A 25,090-nucleotide genomic window follows, 5' to 3' on the forward strand; every position below is an offset into this window, starting at 1 on the left:
AGCCCCGAAATCAGGAGCGAAAGAATGATCTTCTCTGGCCCTGCGTGTTTCTGACTTGTTTGACAAGCTCTAGTGAGCTACCAGATGTGGAGATTCTTTTCAGCCTGGGATAATTTATTTATCTGTTTATGTATTTTACCAGGAAAGTATCTATTGAGTTCTTGATACTCATTTGCAAGGAGCTCCTGGGGGAACAGTAGCAGTGTATAGTGTTACTTGAGTGTTTGATTTTTTTTCCCCCCAAGTCTGTCTGCTTTTATTTCAGACCTAAAGAGCTGGGAAATAAAATGCAACTTGTTCCTCCTCCCTTCCCCCGCCTTTAAGAGAGGCCGTTTAAAACATGTGGCAGAAAATGAGCCACGCAGACTTGGCTGGATGTATGAACCCGGGAATTTATTTTTCCTTTCGTACTTTGATCCTCATTTCCAACCATAAAAAATTATTAGTAGCACTTAAGTGTTGAACATTTTTCACCTGAGAGATGTGGAACACTCTTGGCTAATAATACTGGTTATAAAATCAGTCCTTCATGTGGGGATGGGAATTGACTAAGCAACTGTATGTTGTTAGGTGCACAAAATGCTGATGCCTTTCTTTTACTGCCTGTGCGTCGCCTAGGTGGTAGCGGCTGGTGAAACCTCTTGGGTGCTAATAAATAATGATAATTTATTTGTTTTATTTTGTTCGCAACTCCCCAAGGTAATGGCAAGTAAAGAATCATGAGAAGACAGCAAAATAGCCTGGAATGCCCTACTTTTTTTCATGAGAGCGTGAAACCACCTCTGAGTGGGTTTTCCTGCTATAGGAAGCACCAAGATGAAAGGCAACCTAAGTTAGAACGAGCTGGGTACGTGTGGTCGCACGGGGGAGTCACAGGCCAGTTGATGTGATGAAGGCGGAACTTGTGTTTGGGTTGACGTTGGAAGCTAAGTTGGTTCAGCCACATAGCGCCAGCTGATGGATGGGCTAAGAGGTCAGCTGAAAAGTCGAAGGCGGTGAAGAGGTGTTGTAGGTTTGCAAAGAGGTATATGGTCCAGACAGTCGGATCACAGGATGAATTAGAGATGACAGACTGAAGACAGGGAAAGCCAGTTAGATAATGGTAGTGGAAAACCTGTAGGCTTAATGTTCATCTGGATTGAAGAACCAAGAAGGGAAGGGTGGGCTCAGTCATAGCTCAGATTTGATTGGTAATGAGGGAGCTTGGCTAACTGGAGAATTCCAGAGCTGAGACTCTATATAACAGTTACATTTTAAGCAGAATTAGTAAAATTTAGAGCTAAATGTATTCATCCAGGGAGAGGGGGAGAGGTGATGTATTCTGTGATTCTAAATAAACTATCCCACTTTCTCTGTTCTCACTAGAAGAGCAGAAAGATGGAAACACCTATGTTAGAATTAGACTTAATAATAACCTTTTTAAAAAAGCTAGTGGGTAACTTTTAAAAAAGAAAATAGGTTGTCTCTGTCCTTCTGTTTGTGCCTCTCTGAGCCGTCTGCCAGTGAAAGTGCCGCAGATACCGGGGCTTGGACCGGGTCTCAAGATTGTTTCTCACAGACTTTTTGGTTATGATCCTTCTGATAGGGAATTGGCTGCTTTCCTCTCTAGATTTAAGTCCCAGAGTCCTAGATCTGAAATTGTGCTCAGGGTTGTTGGGAATCCAGGGCGGGTTTTCTTTACGGTACGTGGAACCACCTGTCTCATCCTGCCATGGGCCCTACGACAGGCTTAACACTCTTTGGTTTCACCTAGAGCACCGAGAGACTGGGTTCTCACAGCCAACACTGATAAAAATGAAACGTCCCTAAGGGAGGCACCAAATGCAAGGGGCATCCCTGCAGCAGATAACCTAACTATTGGAAGTGCCTTCGCCTTCAGTGGGAACCAGCGCCATAGATTTCCGTTCCTTGGCCTCTCAGCTGACTCAGATCCTTGAGCCGTCACGTGGCCTGACCCAGTGGCTGCCTGGAAAGACTGGGAATTCAGGTGTTTCCGTCTCCTCTCTGGATGATGGACTGTAGCAGCAGTGTACCGTGGAGCCAGCACAGGTGTCGGTCCACATGGCTGCAGGCACCGGCTGTCCCAAGGAGCCAGGCCTGTTTTGGGCATGCGCAAAATCAAACCTTGTCAGAGCTGTTCGGGGTCAGCATTTGTGCTGGGTCCACGCTGAAGCTTTACAGTAGCTAGAACCATTTTGTCAAAGCTGAGCTTTTTGAACACTAAAAATTGTCTAGGACTTGCGGTGCCTTCTTTGTTTAGGATCTGAAGAAGCTGATGGCTGGAAGCTCTCTTTGAGCCTTGTGTATTACATCTGAGTGAGTGGCAGTTCCCCTCTGAGTCTCCTTCCTGGGCCTGGCCATCATACAGATCAATAGTGTGGACTCTCGAAAGGACATCTGTCTCTCTTTACTTCCATTTTTCTCACTTTTCTTAAGTACATGAAGAGTTGCGTTTATAGAGACTGCTGTTTTGAGAAGAGGGAGCAGGCCGAACGGCTCGTTCTGTGAGGGTCCTGCCCACGAGGTACAGTCAGAGCTTCCCTCACAGGAGGCATGAGGAAGACTGTGGTCAGAGGGGAGTCATTCTTCCTAGAGAATTACCTCCCTGGGGTCTTCTCCGCATCGCTTCAGGCTCCCTGTTTCCAGCCTGTGGGAGACCTGAACCCTCTGATAGGTCTGTCCTATCTCCAGCTTGCACTGATTTACACCGCCCAGACTCGAGGGGCCTGGAGGGAGAATAGTTCATGTGTGCCGCTCTGAGCACGAGCTGCTGAAAGCGGACCCCGCGTGGCAGGCCGGGGCCCACGGAGGTGCTGAGAGAAGCTGCAGTGAGGTTTGACCTCTCGGAGCTTTTCTAAAGCACCCAGTCCCCATCGGAGGGTAAGTCAAACAAATATTAAGGAAAGGAAATCGAATATGTCTGCTGAACATTGAAATAACATCTGATGGTTTAAAAAAGCACCCAGTTGGGAATTACAATAGAGTGACACTTTTTCCTTCCCCACTGAGCAAATTAAAACAGCAAGCTCAGAATTTGTTTGCCTAGCCATTAATGCGACATCAAATGCAGGACTCGGGCTCCTTATCCCAAAGAGGAGGGGGCCTGCTGCCCGCTGGCACATCAGGTGTCCCCTTTAAAGGGTGTCTCCTCCTCGCAGATTCCCATCCCACGGAAGTCAGGTGAGTTGGATTTGCAGTTTTCCATAAGCGCTTATTTTGTCAGGCGGTACTGGTGAGGAAAGAGCTCTCCTGGCCTTCCCACTCCCCGCCCTGTGTGCCCCCCGCCACACCTCGCCATCTTTCTTGTCCACAGCACCGGCAGGCCCACCTGGGCCCGGAGTTCTGTGCCTCAAGAATGAATGCTTGTAATGTGGGATAGTTATTTTAAAGAGGTGTTGGTACACTTGATGGTTTAAAGAATGCATACTTCCCCTCCCGCATTCAAAAGGAGATAACTGCCATGATATTCCAACCCTGAGAGGATCCATATGTTTACGGGTTACTGTTCCAAAACCTGCCTGTTGTCTCTTTGGGATTGATTACAGGCTTTGGCCGCTCCAGGAATCCAGAGCTTCAGGATTTGGTTTATGATTTGGGAATAGGGGGAATTTGTCTTGCATGGGCTGCTTATCTGCCTTGATTTTCATAGGGGTGCTTAAAGGAGGCGTGTGGGCAGGACTTGGCATGGGACCAGGGGAAATGAAAGCCATCCTGGCAGCATCCAGGCCCTGAACTCCCCCTGCAGCTCTCTCAGGAGGGCAGAGCCTGCAGCTTTTGGAGCAGAATTCTGTGGTGTGGTGCCCAAGTGTGAAGCCGCACCGTTCATTGCCACTTGTAAAATTGCTTGCAAAAATCGTGAGTTTAAGACAGTGGTTGGTGGTTGCTATTGCATTAGACATAGCAATTCCCTGTTTTGGAAGAATAGAAAGAAAGAAAACTTTAAAGGAACGGAGTAGTCCCCAAACCTTAAAAATGTCACACCTGGGAGAACGAATCTCAAGAAAACAAGGTGAGCTAGTCAGTGTGATATTTACAACTCACCTCTTAGGTCAGATTTATTTCTTGCTGCTCCAAAATTGGTGCATAGGGTTAATCGTGATTGCAGTATATTTGCTACTACCTGTTGGCTGCTTTAGATCAAAACTTGTCAACCTTTAAAAGCAAAATTTCTAGGTTCGCATCCAGCCTCTGGAGTTGGGGCTGAAGACTTGAGGGATGGGGCAGAGGTCCTGATCACATGTTGACACTCTGCCCCTGGAAGGGGCAGGAAGGGGCTAACTTCTTATAACCGAGGCCACTAATTACATCCGTGGCGTAGATCTGGGGCTGGATTGACAAACCTCCCTTTTTAGCTTGGTCCATTCAGACAGGATTGTGTTTGCCTGGTTTACCACTCTGTGCCTAGTGCTTGACACATAGTGGGTGCTCAGTAAATATTTATTGATTGAGTGAACTTAATGTGATTGGACATGGAATTTTTTAATATATAATTTCTATGAGTGAAATTATAAGGAGTTTTCCAAAGTTTAAATGATTCTGTATTTTGTATTCAGAGGGAGAACTCTGGTTTTCTCCTTACTGGCCTGCTTAAACAGAGAGCAAAGAGTAAAATTTTGTACTAGTTATTTACCTGGTTGGGGGCAATAGGGAATCTCAGCCCTAACTTTGTAATTTAACTTCCTTTTCCTTTATCCTCTTAAAATGAAATCCATGAAGCTTTTTCCTTATTCCCTGCTTTCCCTCCCCCGACTTAACTCTTTTTTTTGGACTTTTTCCTGCATCCTTGCTTTCTTTCATCTCTAGCTTTTTATGCATATGTCATTAGATTTTCTCAATGGTAAGCTCCTTAGTAACAAGTTATATCCTTTATTTTTGTATTCACTCTTTGAAGTGTAAGACAGTCCCTAAAAAATAGTTGGGGGCAACTGATTTTTGACCAGAGGTGCAAACGCAATACAGTGGAGGAAAGACAGCTCTGTTAATGAATGGTGCTAGACAAATTGGACATCCAGAGGCAAAAATTTAACCTTGACCTAAACCTCACACCTTACAGAAAAACTAACTGGAAGTGAATCATGGACTTAAACATATAAAATGTAAAACTATGAAACTTTCAGGAGAAAAACTTAAGGAGAAAAATCTTCAGGATCTAGGGCTAGACAAAGAGAAGCATGATTCATAAGAGGAAGAGTTGATAAATTGGACCTCATCAACATTTAAGACTTACGCTCTGTGAAAGGCCTTGTGCAGAGGATTAAAAGACAAGCTGCAGACTGAGAGAAAATATTTGCAAACAACATATCCAACAAAGGAGTAGCATCTAGGATATATAACTCTCAAAACTCAACAGCAAAAAGACAAACAATCCAATTAGAAAATGGGCAAAGGACAGGAGCAGTTATTTCACTGAAGAGTATATACAGATGGCAAAAAGCATGTGAAAAGATGTTTGACATCATTAACCATTAAAGATTAAAACCGGAATTATATACACCTATCAGAATGGCTAAAATTTTAAAAAAAATAGTCACAACACCAAATGCTGGTGAAGATGCAGAGAAACTGGATCTCTCCATACATTACTGGTAGGAATGTAAAATGGTACAGCCACTCTGGAAAAACAGTTTTGGCCATTTCTTATAAAACTAAGCATGCAACTACCACGTGACACAGCAGTTGCACTTGGGCATTTATTCCAGAGGCAGTAAAATTTACACCCACACAAAAACCTGGTTGCGAATGTTCGTAGCAGCTTTGTTTGTAGTGCCAAAAAATGAATTAGCCCAGATATCCTTTAGAGGGTGAATGGTTAAACAAACTGGTCCATCCACACCATGGAATACTACTCAGCAATGAAGAGGACCAAACTATTGATATACAAGAGCAATTTAGATGAATCTCTGGGGAATTATGCTGTGTGAAAAAAAGCTAATCCCGAAAGGTTACGTATTGTATGATTCCATTGATACACAGCCTTCTTGAAATTACGAAATTGTAGAAATAGAGAACAGATTAGCAGTTGTCAGAGGGTACCTGGATGGGGAGGGTCTATAAGAGGGCAACAGGAGGGACCCTCATGCTGATGGAAATGCTCTGAATCTTAACTGTGTCAGTGTTAATATCATGTTGTTATGTCACACTATAGTTTTGCAAGATGTTACCATTGGGAGGAACTGGGTAAAGAGTACACAGGCTCCCTCTGCGTTATTTCTTACAACTACTTTTGAATCTACAGTTATCTCAAAATAAAATGTTTAGTTAAAAAATAGTGGGAGCTCAGAAAGTATCTAAGAGTTGAATGTGTAAATGAATTAATAAATAGGAACACCCAAATCTCTCCATCCCTAGACTGTGACTTCAGCTTGCTGTTGGGTTGCCTTTCTAGAACTTGATAGCAGGATTAATATTTTTTAAATAAATAAATAAATAAATAAATAAATTTATTTATTTATTTATTTATGGCTGCGTTGGGTCTCCATTGCTGCGTGCGGGCCTTCTCTAGTTGCAGCGAGCGGGGGCTACTCTTCCTTGAAGTGCATGGGCTTCTTATTGTGGTGGCTTCTTTTGTTGCAGAGCACAGGCTCTAGGCACGCGGGCTTCAGTAGTTGTGGCCCCCCAGCTCTAGAGCACAGGCTCAGCAGTTGTGGCGCATGGGTTTAGTTGCTCTGCGGCATGTGGGATCTTCCCGGATTGGGGCTCGAACCCGTGTCCCCTGCATTGGCAGGTGGATTCTTAACCACTGTGCCACCAGGGAAGTCCAGGATTAATATTTTTAAGATAGGTGGAATCTCTGGATATTTAAAGAAATGTTATTGAGGGCATCATCTGTTTTGATAGTTTGGACTTTATTCTAGTTTTTGCCTTTTGTTGTAGGCCATCCCAAATCTTTTTTTTGAAGTAGATGGGATACAAATAAATAAGTAATTTAAAAAGAGTTCCTCTGCTTCTTGATTTTCCACCAAGAGATTATGGAGTTTAAGCACACATATAGGGCATTCTGATTAATTAACTCATTAAAGAATCGTTTTGGAACCACATTTATGCTTCAGAGTCAGCCAGGATTGCAGTTTGTGGTCAGTGCCATTTCCTCCCTTTGCACAGTAAGAAAACAAACCCGGCCAGTTCTGCAGTAGCATCTGTGAGTGATAGGGCAGAGCAGTGACGTGAAGTAAGGAGAGTTACTTCCTCCCTGCTGGACAGAGCTGATATCTTTGGTCTACAGTCAGCCAAATCAAGCCTCACCAAGATCAAGTTGAAATTTTGAAGGCTCAGTAATGGTTATTTATAAAAGCTGAAGTCTCTGTTTCTGCCTCGTGCAGGATTTAAAGGGAATAGCCATTTGGCTTATGATCACTATTCTTCTTTTAACTTCATTAAACAATCCCCTGGGACCAGACTTAGAAACAGTATCACCCCCACTGGAGTTGAGGTTATGGAAATAAAAATGATTTCATGTTTAGTGGGTCTTAAGGAGCGCAAAATTAGAAAGCCCGTGACCTGATCCTGACCCATCTCTTCCTCCTCCCATCCCCTCAAACTCACGTCTCTCCTTCCCTTCTTTATTATCTCTCAGGAGATTCATTGCCTCATGAAAAATAGTAGTTGAGTTTAATCTTTTGTTCAGCTGCTTTTTGCTTGTCCTTCCTTCCCTGCCCCAGAGCCTCCCGGATTACAAGTTTCCAGTAGGCCCTCGGTGTCCTAAGTGGCGTCTCACTCGTTTGCCACACAGCTGATGGGACTTCCTTCTTTTAATGGTGTGAGCACGTGGCTTTCTCTGCTAAATGGAAACCACGCTCATGAAGAGCCTTCGGCTTTCAGAAGATGGATGCTGAGGGGAGCAAAAGGTTTTTTCGTTTTCCCCACTGCCTCTCGCTCCCCCATTCTATTCCCCACCTCTGTCATTCGCATGTGTGTAGGACCCTTAACCATCTCTGCCAGCAACTGCACACAGCTGAGAACACTGACACTGAGTGTGACTTTAAACCCTGTCCTCTGACCTCTTTGTTTGACAAGTGAGGTCCTGAGTGTGGGGAGAGGAAGTGCTTTCTAGAATCAGGAGAGCGGGAAATCGCAGGACTTCGTGAGCAGAGGCTGGACGGGGAGTTAGGCATGACCTAGCAGTGTGACCTCTGGACAGCGCTTCTTCTCCAGCCTTCAGTTTTCCCATCTGTCCAGTGAGGGGACTGGACCAAATGATCTCCACCTTCCAAGTGACCCCTGAGTCAGCGTGGGCAGCGGTCCGCAGCTCACACTGCCGGAGTGTGAGTCTCTTCTTACCATCCACCGAAGGCCTGTGGTTCTGCCGTCTGGTGAGATGGCAAATGTCTTAGAGCCACCTCTTCAGTGGTGTCTTCCTAACAGTGGTACCCATGAAAGGTTAATAGCACATGCTCCTGTACCAGCTGTGGCCAATCCTGGTCTGTCTCCCTACCTTCATCACTGCCCCAGGCCTGAAGAGAGGACTTGAGAGGAGTGGCAATCATGTGCCCCAGCGCCAGGGCACTAACCTCCAGCCAGACTGGGGCAAATAGGATTGCTGCCAAAACCCCAGGAGCCTTCCCATGATGGGGCTTTTCCTGTTTGGCTAATTTTAAGCAGAACCCCGCCTTGGGTTGGGAAGGTCTCTGGAGCAGACTGAAGTGATCTAACAGGTAAATCTTAATACATAATGCAGCGTGTACATGTATTTGTCAAAACCAATCAGCATTAGGGCACTCCAGATGACAACTTTGGGCTCCCTTGCTCTAGATGCCCAGCATTAGCATTTAATTGTGTCCCAGGCGTGGGTAAAAGCTCTTTGGCTTTTTGCAAAGCACCCCCTTGACAAAAACTACCAACCACCATTGTAATTAAAAGCATGAGCTGAAAATGAAGCCAATCAGTCCCTCCATTCCACTTCATTTCAGGAAATTCCAAATATAAAAGGTGAGCTTTGTTCCCAGAGGGCTGAGAGTGAATCCGATAACTGGCTCCTCTGTGGAAACCAGCTAGAAATTGGACCGCAGCCAGCTCCCCCTTTCCCATCTGGGCAGCACGCAAGACAGTCCTGACGGGAAGGACGGCCACTAATTCAAAGGCGTCTGCAAGCTGGGTTCCTTGCAACTCTGCCACGACTGACCCTCGCATGTGGCCGCAGGGCTTGGGCTGGGTCATAGCATTCTGTTCCACTTTGATGGTTAGGGATCAACAAAACCTAGGGGGCATGTGCAAGGACAGAAATGAACCCTGGCCTAGTCTGGGTACCTTGCGTCCACGTTCTGCCCCCTCTCCACCCCCCCCACCCCCGTTTCCCTCACCACTTCTTAGTCCATCTCTTGATTCATGAATCCTGATACATGTGGCATCCCTCTCACCCAGTAGCAATATCCCTGTGGGAACTATGCCTTTGAAAGTGTGATGACTGTAGCAGCCACTTCAGAGAGTTCCTTTCCTCCTGGAGCTAGCCCGTGATCTCCTAATCGGACATCCCAGATGGGCGCCACCTGTTGTTTCACCTTCTCCCTCCCCCACCCCACCCCCAGTCTGTTTCCTGAATCTGACTGTGGTTAGCACACACCCTGAGTTTAATATGCACTCTCTAAGCTGGCTTAGAATATAGTGCATTATCCTCTTTTCAGGAACATTTATTGGGTACCCGTATGGGTGTGGCATTTTAAACAAAGTAAAATAATGCAGGCCAGCAACTGATCACAGTTGCTGTATTAGTTTCCTTGGAAATAGGTCAGTGAGGAAGAAGATATAAGAATTTAGGTCTAAAAGTTCATTAGAGGTCATTTAATCCAACCCCTCATTTTGCAGAGGGCAGAATGGAAGCAGGGCAACTTGAGTAGGTCTGGGGCACAAGTCATCAGTGGCAGAGCTAGGCCTGGATGTACGTTAACCTTGTCCCCAGCGTACTTTCTATAGGCAGTAATCAAGGCTGGCTGCCGTGCCTTTTAAGAAAAGGTAGAAGATCTTAGTTTCATCCTCTAGTAATGGGAAGCCACAAAAGACCTCAGGAAGCTTAAAAAAGAAAAAGAAAAAAAAAAAAGGGTAGATAGTTAACTGAAAATAGACAAGTGAGCACAGCTGGGAGTCCAGAGAGGAGGATATTTCCATAATCCAGGTAAGAGGTGGTTGGGACCAAGATTATAAAAATTAGAATGGAAGGAAATAGTTAGGATGGTATTAGGTTATTACAATTTCTGTTTGAATAGTGATGTAGAATAGGCCCCAAATGTAAGGGCTATTCAAATTATTGCTAAGCCCCTACAAGGCATGGAGTTTGTTATAACAGACGTGGGCCTCTGTCTTAAAAGATGTGTGCAATTAAAAATAGATGACACTGTATATGGAAGACTTAAATAGAATAGGCAAACAATTGAGTGATGGCTTTGTGACTTGAACATAGCTCTGGGAGCACTATTGCTAGAACTATAGGGATATAATGTGAAGTTTCAAATTCCTGCACTACAATATATAAAGGCATCTGTTAGTAATGACAAAAGGCCGGCCCCAGAGCATTTCCCTGAAGTAAAAAGAAAAGAGTTGAATTAGAGTGGGAGATGGGTCGCAAGGAGGGAAGGGGAGGGGTCGAAGTCGAGTTCTTGCTCTTCTGGCTGGGAAAATGCTTTACTATATACATAATCGACTTCGTACTACACCGGGGCTCCGTTAGAGAAGGCCCATCCCCTTCTGTTCCACTCCGTTTTGATCCTGCAGTCAGCTGCAGAGTTATAGATGAAGTGACAAGGATGGTATCTTGATTGCATCCAGCTGCCTGGAGTAAGTCAAGGGCAGAGAGGCCCCGCCTGAGGAACAGCTCTCACTGAAGGCTCCAAAGGCATCTGAGATTCGGGACACCTCTGATGCTTTCAGAGCAGCGTAGTTCAGTGTTCTGTGACCCAGTGTTACCAAATTAAGTGTCTCTGGAGAGGAGTCTGGTAAGTGGCTTCAGCTAACAGGAAGAGGACTGAAATCTCAACAGCCTCTGACCCTAAAACTGATCCAGTGTTATTATTATTGCTGCAGATGGGGGCTTGAAAAGAACCCCTTGGGAAAGTGATTTGACCTTCCTTTGCACAGATTAGCGAGCTGTGTTGACTCGAATACAGGGAGGGGGAATGCAGCTTCCATCCAGCAGAGGTGCCAACTGAACGGATGCCCCCATCCGCCCCCCTCTCCTCCACCTTGCCCATCACTGGTGTTGAGTGTCGTTACTTGCGCTTGGAGCCCTTCAGAAATCTCTTTAGTTCCATTGAGATGGATTGGTGATTGTGGTCCTGGTGTGACTTGAACAGGCAGGTGCTTGGTGCCAAGCAAAGGAACCTGGCTGTGCGCTTGGTGGGGTGTGTTCAGGCCCACAGGCCAGACAGAAGTTATGGCCCACAGCCTATGTTGTTGCTCTGGGCTCTATAAAACTGTAATAGTATCATATTATTTTAATCTGCTGAAACACAAACCCCAGAGTAGAGAACACAGCAGCAGCATTAAACATCTGAGGAAATGTTTGACATGGATTCATTTGTCTACAGCTATTATGATGATGCCTGTGGCCGATTAACTCTGTTGGTTACAACATGGTGTTAACGAGGCCAAGGCTGTGGGTTGGAGAGGCCTGTTAGGTGAGCTGGTTCCGCACGAAGGAAGCCTCTTTTCACAGCTCCAGACCACGTTCAAGACCCTGGTCAGACAGCCCATAAAAGCATGTAGATGATCACAAGGACTGGGCAAGAGAGTGTAATGACTCAGCAAATGTCCCTTCACCCGCTGCTGGAAAAGCAATTTAAAACATGTGCTTTAGTGATGGTGAGTTATTACTGTGATCTTCTCACACAAAGGCTATCACATTATTATGAATGGTAGCTGGTGATCAGTACTGTTGCAGATTTCCTTTCTGAATTAAGAAGTATACTAGCTCTGGCTGTGAAGAAGAGAGGAAGGATCTTTGGTTCCCTTCTTTCATACTCAGCTTTTCGCCTGCCGAGATTTTGCCCGCCCGTGCGTTCAACAAGTGTGCGTGGAATGCTGTCATGTGTCGACACTGTGCTTTGTGCTTGGGAGGCCGCAGTGAGTAAGACAGAGTCTCTGCCTCATGGAGCTTAAACTCTATGGGAGGAAAAGAGATAGTGAGCAGACAGTAAATAACCAGTGCAATTTCAAGAAATGAAAGTTTGGTGAAGAAAAGCATGGGGTGAGGGGGCGTGATGAAGAATGGCTGGTTGGGGGATGGCATTTATCTTGGATGGGAAGGTCTGGAAAGACCTCTCAGAGTAGGTGACATTTAAGCAGAGACCTGACTGATGAGCATGAACCAGCCTTTTGAAGAGCTGGGGGAACATTCCATCGAAGAAATAGCAGGTGCAGAGGGCTTGAGGTCTAGTCTACTCACAGTTAAAGAACAAGGAAGCCAGTGAATTGTGGGAGAATGTGGTACGAGAGAGATTGGAGAGTAGGAAGGCCGTTTAGAACATGCTAAGGAGTTTCGTTATTATTCTTAGTCAATAGGAAGCCATTTTTTGTTTTTTAAAGATTTTTGTGGGAGGATGTTATGGATTGAACATATCTAAAACAGATATGTCGAAATCCTAACCCTTAGTAACCTTATTTGGAAATAGGGTCTTTTCAGAGGTAATTAAGTTAAAATGAGATCATTAGGGTAGGCCCTAATTCAGTTTGACTGGAATCTTTATAAAAAGGCAGAATTTGGGCACAGAGACACACACAGAGGGAAGAAGACTATGTGAAGACAGAGGTTTGGAGCGACGCATCTACAAGCCAAGGAATGCCAGAGGTTGACAGCCAACCCCCAGGTGCTGGGAAGAGGCAAGGAAGGCTCCTTCCCCTGGGTGCGATGGCCCTGCCAACACCTTGATTTTGGATTTCTAGATTTCTGTTATTTTAAGCCACTCAGTTTGTGTTACTTTTTACAGTAGCCCTAGCAAACTAAAAAAGGGGGAGTACTAGTATACTGGCTCTGCCTTTGGGAAAGCAATGAAGCATCCTTCCTGGACTCAGTGACACTGGGGTGTTGGGTAAATATATAATGAAAAAATACATAATGAAAAAATATATAAATTAATAGGATGGAGCCCACTGATTGAATTACGCTGTATAGAATACCCTACTGTTCTTTTAAGAATGGACCTTTTAGTGATGCTCTGTAAATGATGGTTTGGAGGGGCAAGAGTGGAAGCAAAGAAGTAAGTTGGAAGTCTGTTACAGTAATCCAGTAACCTACGGTAATCTAGTAATGAGTAATGATGGTGGTTTGAGCTAGAGAGAGTGGTAGTAGAAATGGTAAGAGGACGTCAGAAGTAAAGCTAGTAAGACTTGGTAATGGACTGGATGTGGGGAAAGAGGGAAAGGAAGGAATAAAGGCTGACTCTTAGCTTTTGGCTTGAGCAGTTGGATTAGATGACTTATTGAGATGGAAAAGACTGAGAGAGAATGGCTTTTCTGAGGATATGGAATCAAGAGTTATGCTTTGGACATGTTAAGTTTGAGGTGCCTGTTGTTTATCCAGTTGAAGATATTAAGTAAGTAGTTGGTAGTCTCAGAAATGTTCCGGGCCAGACATACATTTAGAGGTCATCAGAGTAGAGACAGTATTTAGTGATTGAAAGTAGATGTTACTTAGGGGGGAGAGTTGAAAGAAGAGAATAGGGGCCAGGAGTAGGCCCTCTGGAACTCTGCTGTTTAGAGGTCTGGTCAAGGATGAGGATTCGTGGTGCTGAGAAGCGGCACCAGGACATCTGGTAAATTGTCAGTATTCACTAATGGTTAATGGTTTAAAGTTTAAACTAAATTATACGGAAGTACATGGGGAAAGGTATTGGAAGTACCCCACCCCTCATATACCAAATTCTGTTTAACAAAGCTATATCTAAGAACCTTTCCAAATGCGGAAATCAAGTTTTTGTTTTCAGTATGTTACAGATTATAGAATTAGACAAATTCTGTATACTTGAGGCTTCCAAAAGGACATTAAAATGTCTTTGTGCTCCAGATAGACTTTTTTTTTTTTTTTTTAGAAACAGAGACTTTGTAAGCTTTCACAATTATCAATATTTATTATAAATCAGGGTTCCATTTAGTCTTCATTTGTGTGTTCATGAAGAGTGGAACCTGTTTCATTAATCACATGTTAAGAGATTACCTACCTTGGCCCAATTCAGGAAGCTATTATTCTACATTACTCGAAATTTCCAAGCAAGCACGGGGAAGTTTTGGAGGATATTAGAATCACGTCTATCTTTGAATATTGGCAGAAGAACTAGCATCTGTTGGATCAAATATCTTCAGAAGCCCATCCTGCTCTTAGTATGTGAAGATTTGAACGTGGGGACTCTATCGATACTGTTTAAAGAACTGAGCACTGTGCTTGGTTGTTGTCTGAACTGGGAGTTGATTGCTGATGTGTTTCTGTCCTCAGGTCTGGCGAGAATTTCCTGACCGGTTGGTGGGTTACCCGGGTCGCCTGCATCTCTGGGACCATGAGATGAGTAAGTGGAAGTATGAGTCTGAGTGGACCAATGAGGTGTCCATGGTGCTCACGGGGGCAGCTTTTTATCACAAGGTAAGTCGGGGGCAGGCTTGGGGCAAGTGGGGCTGAGTTGACAAACCAAGAGTATGATGCTCGTTTTATTTGGCCCAACTTAATTTTCATGAGTTTTGGAAAAATGTTCTACTTTAGATGTTTTTTCCAGTTTGCCTCTTTTATTTACTAATTCACACGTACAGACAGTTGTAAATATTCTCATTAGCTTGCTTTTTGCATGCATTATATTGTGAGTTTTTTTCTTATATCATTAACATTTCTTCATAAACAACTTCTTAACATAATTGCTAATATACCATTATATTAATATTCCATAAATCATGTATAACTGTTTCTCTATCATTGGGTATTTAGGTTGTATCTCAATTTTTTGCTAGATAATGCTTTATCAAATGCTTAAATAATGATCAGTATCCATTTTCATACCCGTTTGTACTTAGGATCATTATGATAGATTCCTAGAAGAAGAATTATGAACATTTGGGAGAGGTTTTGATATATGTATTTGTTGGTTGTTTTCAATATAGTTTGTGCCAATTTACATTCTTACCAGCAAAATACAAAAGTATCTTACCATACCCTCCCTTGCATGAAAAACATTTTTAAAAAAATCAAACTTAGCTATTTTGCTAAGTGAAAGTGGATCTTATTGATTTCACTTTGATTTGATAACTATTGAGGTTGAAATTCCTTTTGTGTATATTTTAGCCTTTTGTATTTCTTCTCTTACAACTGTCACTGTGTTTTTGACTCTTTTTTTTATTAAAGGGAGAGATTGAAGGGTATGCATTGGACTTTAGAATATTCTGTTTGATGGTGGAGTGCTCCCTGGAAGTGTGCAGCTTAATTAAACAGTAATAACTTGTCAATTGTCAGCAGTGGCATAAGGAACTGATGTCAGGAAAAAGATCTGTGCAGCTCAGCACAGTTAATTTGACTTCGCTGTATTTATATTGATTGCTTGTTGTTATCTCAGCACTGCTGCCCTCATATTTTTCAGGGCTCTAGATCCAGAAATGAGTTTTTGTTCTTAGCAAAGAATAAATAAATAATTAAGGTTTATAATTCTTGGGGTTTGTGGTAGACTGATAAATACCTTGTTTTAGCCCACAAATTTCTGTACTATTTCATACATATAGGTTATGTAGTTTCAGAATTGCCTCATTTTGTTTTACTTTAAAAAGGACATGTCTGCAATGTCAATCCACCATTAATATATCTGTTTCTATCTGCGGTCTATAGAAAGAATGTGGAAAACAGGGTTGAACATTGTGACTCGGGGGAAGGATTTAGTGAAGATCAGTATGTAGTGTGTTTCTGAACAATATTTATTAAACATATGATATATTAATCAGTCCAAAGGGCCTACATCTTACAAGGGCTTCACACCATACCGTACACACCTCTGCTTACAATAAGTGATTTTTTAAAGAATGACAGTGTTAAAGATACTTGGTCACCTGACCAATAACCATTCTAATACTTCCTTTGCCCTTTCTATTGATCCAGGCTTGTGACTAATCTTATGAGAGAAAGCTTGTCCCCCTGCCATGGCTCAGTTGCCCTTTGTGTATCAACCACAGGGAACTGCTATTTGAATGTGTCTTCTTTTCTGTCTCATCTGGCAGTATTTTAATTACCTGTACACCTACAAGATGCCTGGGGACATCAAGAACTGGGTGGATGCTCATATGAACTGTGAAGATATTGCCATGAATTTCCTGGTGGCTAACGTCACAGGGAAAGCTGTTATCAAGGTAGGAGGCATCCTTGGCCAGCTCTGCCCCTAACTTACTTTGCGATCTGGGGCATGCTTCTGGTTCTCTGAGTCTCAGAAGTTTTCATAACTATAAATGAAGCCTTGGAATAGATGAACTTTAAGCTCCCTTTTAGCTTTAAGATTCTATGATTGATGCTGTCATACTGTGAAATTGAAGGTAGGCTTTGATGATTTAAACATTTTTTATACTTTTTTTTTTCCTTTTTGTTTTCACATCTTTATTGAAGTATAATTGCTTTAAAATGTTGTGTTAGTTTCTGCTGTACAACAAAGTGAATCAGCTATATGTATACATGTATCCCCATATCTCCTCCCTCTTGAGCCTCCCTCCCACCCTCCCTATCCCACCCCTCTAGGTGATCACAGAGCATCGAGCTGATCTCCCCGTGCTCTGCAGCAGCTTCCCACTAGCTATCTATTTTACATTTGGTAGTGTATATATGTCAATGCTACTCTCTCACTTCATCCCAGCTTCCCCTTCCCCCCTTGTGTCCTCAAGTCCGTTCTCTATGTCTGTGTCTTTATTCCTGCCCTGCTACTAGGTTCATCCATATCATTTTTTTTTAGATTCCATATATATGTGTTAGCATCCAGTATTTGTTTTTCTCTTTCTGACTTACTTCACTCTGTATGACAGACTGTAGGTCCATCCACCTCACTACAAATAACTCAGTTTCATTCCTTTCTATAGCTGAGTAATATTCCATTGTATATATGTGCCACATCTTCTTTATCCATTCATCTGTCAATGAACATTTAGGTTGCTTCCATGTCCTGGCTATTGAAAATAGTGCTGCAATGAACATTGTGGTACCTGTACCTTTTTGAATTATGATTTTCTCAGGGTATATGCCCAGTAGTGGGATTGCTGGGTCATATGGTAGTTCTGTTTTCAGTTTTTTAAGGAACCTCCATACTGTTCTCCATAGTGGCTGTATCAATTTACATTCCCACCAACAGTGCAGGAGGGTTTCCTTTTCTCCACACCCTCTCCAGCATTTACTGTTTCTAGATCTTTTGATAATGGCTATTCTGACTGGCATGAGGTGATACCTCATTGTGGTTTTGATTTGCATTTCTCTAATGATTAGTGATGTTGAGCATCTTTTCATGTGTTTGTTGGCCGTCTGTATGTCTTCTTTGGAGAAATGTCTATTTGGTCTTCTGCCCATTTTTGGATTGGGTTGTTTGTTTTTTTGATATTGAGCTGCATGAACTGCTTGTATATTTTGGAGATTAATCCTTTGTCTGTTGCTTTGTTTGCAAATATTTTCTCCCATTCTGAGGGTTGTCTTTTCATCTTGTTTATGGTTTCCTTTGCTGTGCAAAAGCTTTTAAGTTTCATTAGGTCCCATTTGTTTATTTTTGTTCTTATTTCCATTTCTCTAGGAGGTGGGTCAAAAAGGATCTTGCTGTGATTTATGTCATAGAGTGTTCTGCCTATGTTTTCCTCTAAGAGTTTTATAGTGTCTGGCTTTACATTTAGGTCTTTAATCCATTTTGAGTTTATTTTTGTGTATGGTGTTAGGGAGTGTTCTAATTTCATTCTTTTACATGTAGCTGTCCAGTTTTCCCAGCACCACTTATTGAAGAGGATGTCTTTTCTCCATTGTATATTCTTGCCCTCTTTGTCAAAGATCATGTGACCATATGTGCGTGGGTTTGTCTCTGGGCTTTCTATCCTGTTCCATTGATCTATATTTCTGTTTTTGTGCCAGTACCATACTGTCTTGATTACTGTAGCTTTGTAGTATAGTCTGAATATACAGTTTTTTTAGTTATAGTTTGTAACCTCCAGTATCAGAGATAAAGGCTGTGGCGGTCAATCTACAAATCGTGTTTTTTTAAAAATATAATTTTATTCTCAAACACGACTTGGAAACTAGTTCTTTTAGTTAAAGAATGCAGTTTACATCTTTCTTTTTTTTTTACTTTTTTTTTTTTTACATCTTTCTTAAGGTAGCTGATTTTTTTTTAATAGATGCTGAGAAGATAGTACACTTTGTACAATTATAACTGTAGTTGTCCTAAACATTATTTTAAGATAGCGATTACCAGTTTGTAACAGTACCTTTCCTGTAACATATTAAAAGCTGAGATCACATGGAGATCTTTGTATGTGTAATAGATGTCTGTTCCTGAAATGTAGATCTTGCTCAAATCAGATCCCTAGAAATGCAGGGAGAGTACACTTCTGTATAACAGTGGAATCATCTTGACCTTTCTTTCCTTCTGGATTCGAATTCCATATGTGAAAATGGGCAATGCTTCTAGGCCAGATTCCTGTACTGGAAGCTTATGTTGGACGCATGGTATGGCATCCCCAAATGATTCCTCATGCTATTAATTGATGAGACAAGCTAGATTAAACCAAAGTGACTAAGGAAAGAGGAAAAGTCACTATGTGTTCAGACTTGACCCAATCTTTACCCTACCCCCCAGCTCTCTAAATAACTCAATGAACAGCTCACTGCAGGGAAAATTAAAGAATGTAAATTGCAAAACTAGTTTTAAAGGAACTCCCCTTATTTCCAAATTTGCTTTTTGACATGCTTCAAGATGCTCTTAGCTGTGCCTGCTTACTCTGGACAGTAACTCCTTGGGTCTGTATGCTTCTTAGCCTGGTCTTAGTTATCTAGCTTTTTTCCCCTCCCATCCCTCTACTGGTTACTTATCTTCACTAGGTTAGGGTAGCAGCCTCCCCTGAGTTTGCTAAAAAAAAATTAGAAGTTTAATGTATGGGAGGGTGGTGGGGAGAGTCAGGGAAAAGGACTCAGAGGGCAAAGGACCGTTGGATTCTTTTCCCTGACTCAACGGGATTGCAAAATAACCTAGCATTTTCAAGAGCATGGTGCTGCTCATAGCATTTGCCATTAGCTGGAAGAAGGAGAATGAGCGCCCATTGGAACTAAGGTTACGGTGAAAGTTATGGGAAGCTGTATTTCATCGCCCTTATGGCTGCAAGAACAAATGGTGTTTATACAAGGACCTTGGCAGTGAGAAAACAGTCATTAAACAGGAATTAAGGAGCTTGTCATCACCACTTCTTTCCAGTTACAGAAGGCAAAAGCCCTCCAAGCCTTTTTTATTGGGCCCTTGTGAGTTCTGCTGTTGGCCGAGCCAGACAGAACTGAATGGAGGAATAGTGAGGCATGTGTGTGTGCATGTGTGCATGGAGTGGGAGTGGGCATCTCAGCTTATAGAACAGAAGTGTGCAGAGTGGTGTCACAAACATGATTTTATTGTCCGTGGCACTGACAGCCAGGTATATTTTTGCGCTCTTCTGGCAGGTAACACCACGAAAGAAATTCAAGTGTCCTGAGTGCACGGCCATCGATGGGCTTTCGCTAGACCAGACGCACATGGTGGAGAGGTGAGTGAGCCTCTAACCAAAAGTCTGCCCTAGTCTCTGATCCCCATTTCCTGCCTTGGGCCTGTTTATGGGACTTTGTTGCAGATATAAGGACAGCAGCTGGTAGCCATAGTCACCTCCTTTTGCACGTGGGAATTGGGTTAGTTCAAGCCCAGGTCACCCAAAGAATTAATTTGGAATGCTACTCACTCAATTTGTAATGGCTGGAAGGGTCTTAAAAATATAGCCGGCCTTAAGCTCCAGAAGCCAGATTCTCCGCGTGGGCTAGGCAGTTAACTATCCACAGTCATTCAAGTGGAAGCGAGTTAATTCCAAAGAAATACTGGATTGTTTTCCAGGGTAATATCTCCACGTTACAGTGAAAGTTTGATTAGAAAGAATTAAACTAAACCCACTAGAGACAAATTACCTTTGCTGACACAACTGAAACACCTACCAAGAACAGAATTGAAAGCACAGCTCTTTACATTACAGAGAGAGAAGCAGGGCAGCTCTGAAATACTCCCTTTATATTGATTCAGTCAGTCAATAAGCACACCTTTGTGTGGATGTAATACAGGGCCTTGTAGGTGAGTATAAAAGAAGTGGGAGATGCCTGTCTTCCCTTAAGACCTTTATAATCTTAGAGTAGACCTAATAGTTCCCACTTGTATCCCAAAGGTCCCCAAGCTTCGAATCTCCTGAATCAAACCTAATTCTTCCACAAGGCAGCCCCTTACACAAGACAGCAAGATCTGACAGCCAGTAACACTATTGTCAAGGGACCAGAATGCATTCAGAGAATGTCATGAGAAAGACATTAGAAAGAGATATCTAGTTCAAGTTTCCACAGGTCTCATATGCATCTGCTTGCAGCATTCATTTCTGAAATCTGCCTCTGCTTGTGGCATTCATTTCTGAAATCTGTCAGCTATATCAAAGTCCTTCGAGCCTGGAGGATTTTTTTGTACAGCGAGTTGTTTCACTTGGCCTGGATTCTTCTATAATGCTTTACTCCTTCTTACTCTTACTTCTTACTCTTACTCTCTAAATAATCTCTTTATCTCTTTCATATATAAATGTCTTACCCAAATGACATGACTTTTACCAACCATCAATATGAAATAGCATATTATTGTGATTTTGGAAATATCTGTCACTGGTATCAAGTATCACCCAGTCGAGGACAGTGACATTAACTGTCATAGCTCATTTGAAAGAGACCCGGATTATAGTTCTATCAGAGCACATGAAGTTGTTACTTAAACCTACCCCCATTCTGTGCTGGGAAGAATTTCATAGCATTAAGCAATTAGTTATTGATTGGGCTGAGTTAAAATGGTGGGGTTATGGGGTCCAAGAAAGGAATTGTATGGAGAAAAGTTGACCTAATAATGGCCTTAAAGTTCATGCTAAAGCTAAACAACTCCTCTGTAACACCACTGAGATCATAACAAATGCAGTGGGAAAGATTTAAGTTAGATATAATTATTATTAAACACTGAAGGAAGTAACTATGGGAAATGTGGAAGCTTCCTTGTGGGAAGAGGCTTTTGAAAATAGAATAGGCAACTGCCCAGATGTTGGTAGGCTTGATTTTATCAGAGTTTATAATTAACAATAACAGGTACACGTGTATGTATGTATACTTAATACGTGTGTGTGTGTGTGTGTGTGTGTGTGTAAAACTTAATCCAAAGCTATATGTGGTAAGTGTCATAAGGAAGGCTCAAAATGTTATACCTGATCGCAGGAAAGAGAAGTGACTTCTTGCTAGGTCAATTATTAGGAATAATTTTGTAAGAGGTGGCACTTGAAGTGAGCCTTCAAAGGTCACTAGGATTCCAACCGATGCAACTCTGGGCAAGAAGAGGAGATCCTCGGCAGGGAAACTGGATGGTCCAAGGTACATTTGGCAAGCAGTCAAGATATCCATTTTGGCAAGAGCATAGCATTCTGGCCCGTTAGTGCCAAACTGCAGAGAGCCCTGGATGCCCAATTAAGGAGTTGAGCTTTTTTCTCCAGGCTCTGGTAAGCCATAGAAGGTTTTTGAATAGGGAAGTAGCTTGATCAAAGTGTTGTTTTGAGGCTGATTTAGAAGTGGTGCATAGAACAGAATGAAGGTGAAGAGACAGAAGAAAGAAGAACGGTTAGAAGGCTTAAACTAAGTTGAGTGTGGAGAAGAAGGGATGAATTAAATTGCAAAGGATTTTTTTTTCCCCCCAAAGGAAAAAAGCTGGCACTTGATTTCCAACTGAATAGGTATGGGGAGGTTATGGAGAAGCAGTTGATCAAGACAGTCAGGAAGAAAGGTAGTACCTTTAACAGTGTAAATATAATTAGGAGGGACACCAGTTAGGGGAGGGAAGGGGATGAATGTTGGACCTAACAGTATAATTAATGAGGCCAGGAGATTTAATCGTGTGTGAAGTTGGAGAGCAATCAGGCGGGTGAGTTTTGGGTCTTGCCCTCTGTATATGCAGGTGTAGATACAGGGCAAGCAGTTGGAAATATGGAACTAGAACTTTAGAAAAAAGATTAAAACAAAGATGGAGATCTGGAAGACATCTGTCCAGAGATGGCAGTTGATTGAAGAAAAGCCAAGGGCAGAATCTTGAGAAATTCGGACACTTAGGAGACAGAAAGAGTAACTGAAAAGAGAGAAGCAGCCACTGGTGAGGCCAGGAGAGAGCCAGGGTCTCCAGTGCTCGGCAGCAGGGAGAAGCGAGGAACATGCAGACTAGGAAACCGTCTTGGAATTAAATGGTCATTGGTGACTTTGGAAAAAATGATGTCATAGGTTGATGGGGCTAAAGAGTGTGAGCTGGTAGTGAGGAAGTAGAGTCAGTGAATGTAGGCTCCCCTTTTGAGACATGTGATAGGGAACAGAAGGAAATCAATCTTGAAATTAATTAGAAACTGAGAGCAAAACTATTCGGATGAATGACTGAATTACTAAATAAGGCACTTAGATTGGGAGGGAGGAAGACGTGATTTAAGCCCTGTTGGGTAGACCAAGAGATGGAGTTACAACTGCAGAATTGTTCATTTGTTTTATTTTTTAAATAGTTGCCTTTGCAGAATCCACATTTTTGCACAAAACGGTGAAAGGAGTTAACCACTCTGCATGTTATGACCTTGTGTTGAGTTTTGTGGTTCAGTAAGCTTGTTTATCCTTATATTTGGGGTCTGGGATCGGAAATCTCAGTAGTGGAGGAGAATGGCTTTTACTACACAGCATCCATTTCCAGGACCTGCTGTTAGTTCTTTAAGAAGCAGAAGAATTTGTGACTGTTCGTTTTGGCCAATAGCTTTACCCAGGTCAAGACAGTACAGCAGACAGACGGTGTTGATTTAAGAAACAAACATTGTGTTTTGATTCAGGCCGGTCTTTGTTCAGATTATGAATTAGCCACTTATTGGCTGTCCAACTTAAGGAAATTGACTTACCTTATCCTGAATTTCCAATCTTTTCATTTCTTAAAATAGATATATTAACTATCTATCATGTTGCATTCAGGGGTTCAACAAATATTTACTGAGCATCTTTGTACCAAACAGTGTGTTATATGCTGGGGATGAAAGGAGTAATAATACATGAAAACCTGTAGCACGGGGCCTGGCGAGGTTAGTTCGCTTTCCAGTTAGTTTCCCCAGCACTGATCCTGAAGGCTCCTGGTTACTTTAGGTAATTGTATGTGTTTGAAAGGAAAACTGAAAACTTAGTTAGTTTCAGTTAGTTAGTCCTTTCTCCCCCAGACACTTCCAGCGCTTTGGAGATAGACATTGGCAGTTCTTAGCCTGTCTGTACTTGATTAGAAAACCAACCCAGGGGAACAGTGACTGACATGGTAGCTGGACCCCTGACAGAACAACTCAGGTGGGCCACCAGCAATCAACCAAACTCTTAATCTGCCCTAACCTGTTGCCCAACCCAGATCGCCTGCATGAAAAGAAAGTAGGAAACACAGTCAATACCTGTCAGGAGAGTTAAGGACCTTTACCGTTCAGCATGAGCAGCCACTTCTCCAGGGCAGGCTGTGCGGAGAGAAAGAAGGACTCACTAAACCGGGTTAGCCGGGGCAGCTGTCAGCAAGTCAAGCTGGCCTGAGCCCCAGTGGCCTCTTGCCTGTGGCCCGGCCCTGTTGGCAGGTCTAGTTACAGAGGAGACATTGTCCTCAGTGCTCTCCAGGGGGCCCTAGAGCCCCTATCCTCTGCCAAGAACCATGATTCTTCTTTAATACGTGCTCGCTGGCACCTCTGCTGGGCACGGCTGGGCTTTGCTGGCCAGCATCTACAAGCAGAATAACTGGAAACTAGAAGAATCGGTACATGTTTATAGGCAGAACAACTGTCAAAAGTGAGACCTTGGGGAAATTTGACTTAGTCTGCCACTGCCTTGACCTCATGATTTAAGGAGAGAAAAGCTGTTGTCCAGTGCTTGCTTCATACCATTTTGTTAAAACCCCTCGGTCTTTTCCCCAGTTTCCTGTCAATTTGGTACCTGGGACTACGACCTCCTGAGTCTCAAAAGACTGCCAACAGGAGGGAAACTCAGTGACCTGTGGGTTATTGTAGAGTCTGATAGAAAGAGCAAGGGCTCTATTGCCAGCACAAGACTGGGTTTGAAACCCAGCTCCACCACTTTCCAGCTCGGGGTCCTTGGGCAGTCCCTTAGCCTCTCTTAGCCTGAATTTCTCAAACCATAACAGGAAGCTACTATACACCAATCCTTGGCCATACGGAGGGGGATCCTTAAAGGAATCATTGGGATCATGTATGTAAATTAGCTGACACGTCATAGGTGCTCAGCGGTTGTTAATTTCCAGCTCCTCCCTTTAGACCCTAGAATTATGTTAATAAATAAATGTGTATCATCTCATAATGAAGACTTTAGCCTCAGCAGCCAGAATGCCTGGGTTTGGTTCTGCCTCTTACTAGTTATTTGGCCTTTGGTCCCGTCTCTTAGCCTCTCTGTGATGTGTCTCTGACTTCCCAGTGTACAGTGGGAAGGATAGTAGACCTGCCTCGTAGGGTTGTTGTGAGGGTGAATTGAGTTACTAATACATGTCAAGCACTTGTAACACAGCCTGGAGCATAGAATAAATGTTAATTGCTGTTGATTTGTGGTCATGGACACAGTGATCTTATTAGCTGGAAGAGCTCAAAATGAAATAGTAACACGTTTTGACCAAGAGAGTAAGCAAGAGAAAAGAATTGATAGTAACTGGCTTCTTTGTTTATTGGTTTCTTGCTAAAGCTCAAAGGACTCAAATAAAAGCTATTGATTAAAATAAGTTGAAACAAGGCTTACAGTATCTCTGAGGACGGAAGAGCCTCCTGGTCTGTGTCTTGAAATTCAGCCCCTACCTGGTAACCCGTTCTCAGGTGCCGTGGGCCTGACTGAGGAGAGAGGATA

General features: G+C 42.9%; 1 protein-coding gene across 5 annotated transcripts in view; it reads left to right on the forward strand.

Annotated features, from left to right (window-relative positions):
- EXT2 (exostosin glycosyltransferase 2) overlaps positions 1-25,090 on the forward strand; it is a 134,392-nt gene that overhangs the window by 107,598 nt on the left and 1,704 nt on the right. For all 5 annotated transcript variants that reach the window (XM_036860832.1, XM_036860834.1, XM_036860833.1 and 2 more), the window contains 3 exons: positions 14,414-14,557; positions 16,168-16,296; positions 19,610-19,692. In XM_036860832.1, coding sequence (XP_036716727.1) covers positions 14,414-14,557; positions 16,168-16,296; positions 19,610-19,692 — 356 coding nt within the window. The remainder of the gene's footprint in view (positions 1-14,413; positions 14,558-16,167; positions 16,297-19,609; positions 19,693-25,090) is intronic.

Source organism: Balaenoptera musculus, chromosome 8 (assembly GCF_009873245.2).
Source record: "Balaenoptera musculus isolate JJ_BM4_2016_0621 chromosome 8, mBalMus1.pri.v3, whole genome shotgun sequence".
Taxonomy (NCBI): Eukaryota; Metazoa; Chordata; class Mammalia; order Artiodactyla; family Balaenopteridae; genus Balaenoptera; species Balaenoptera musculus.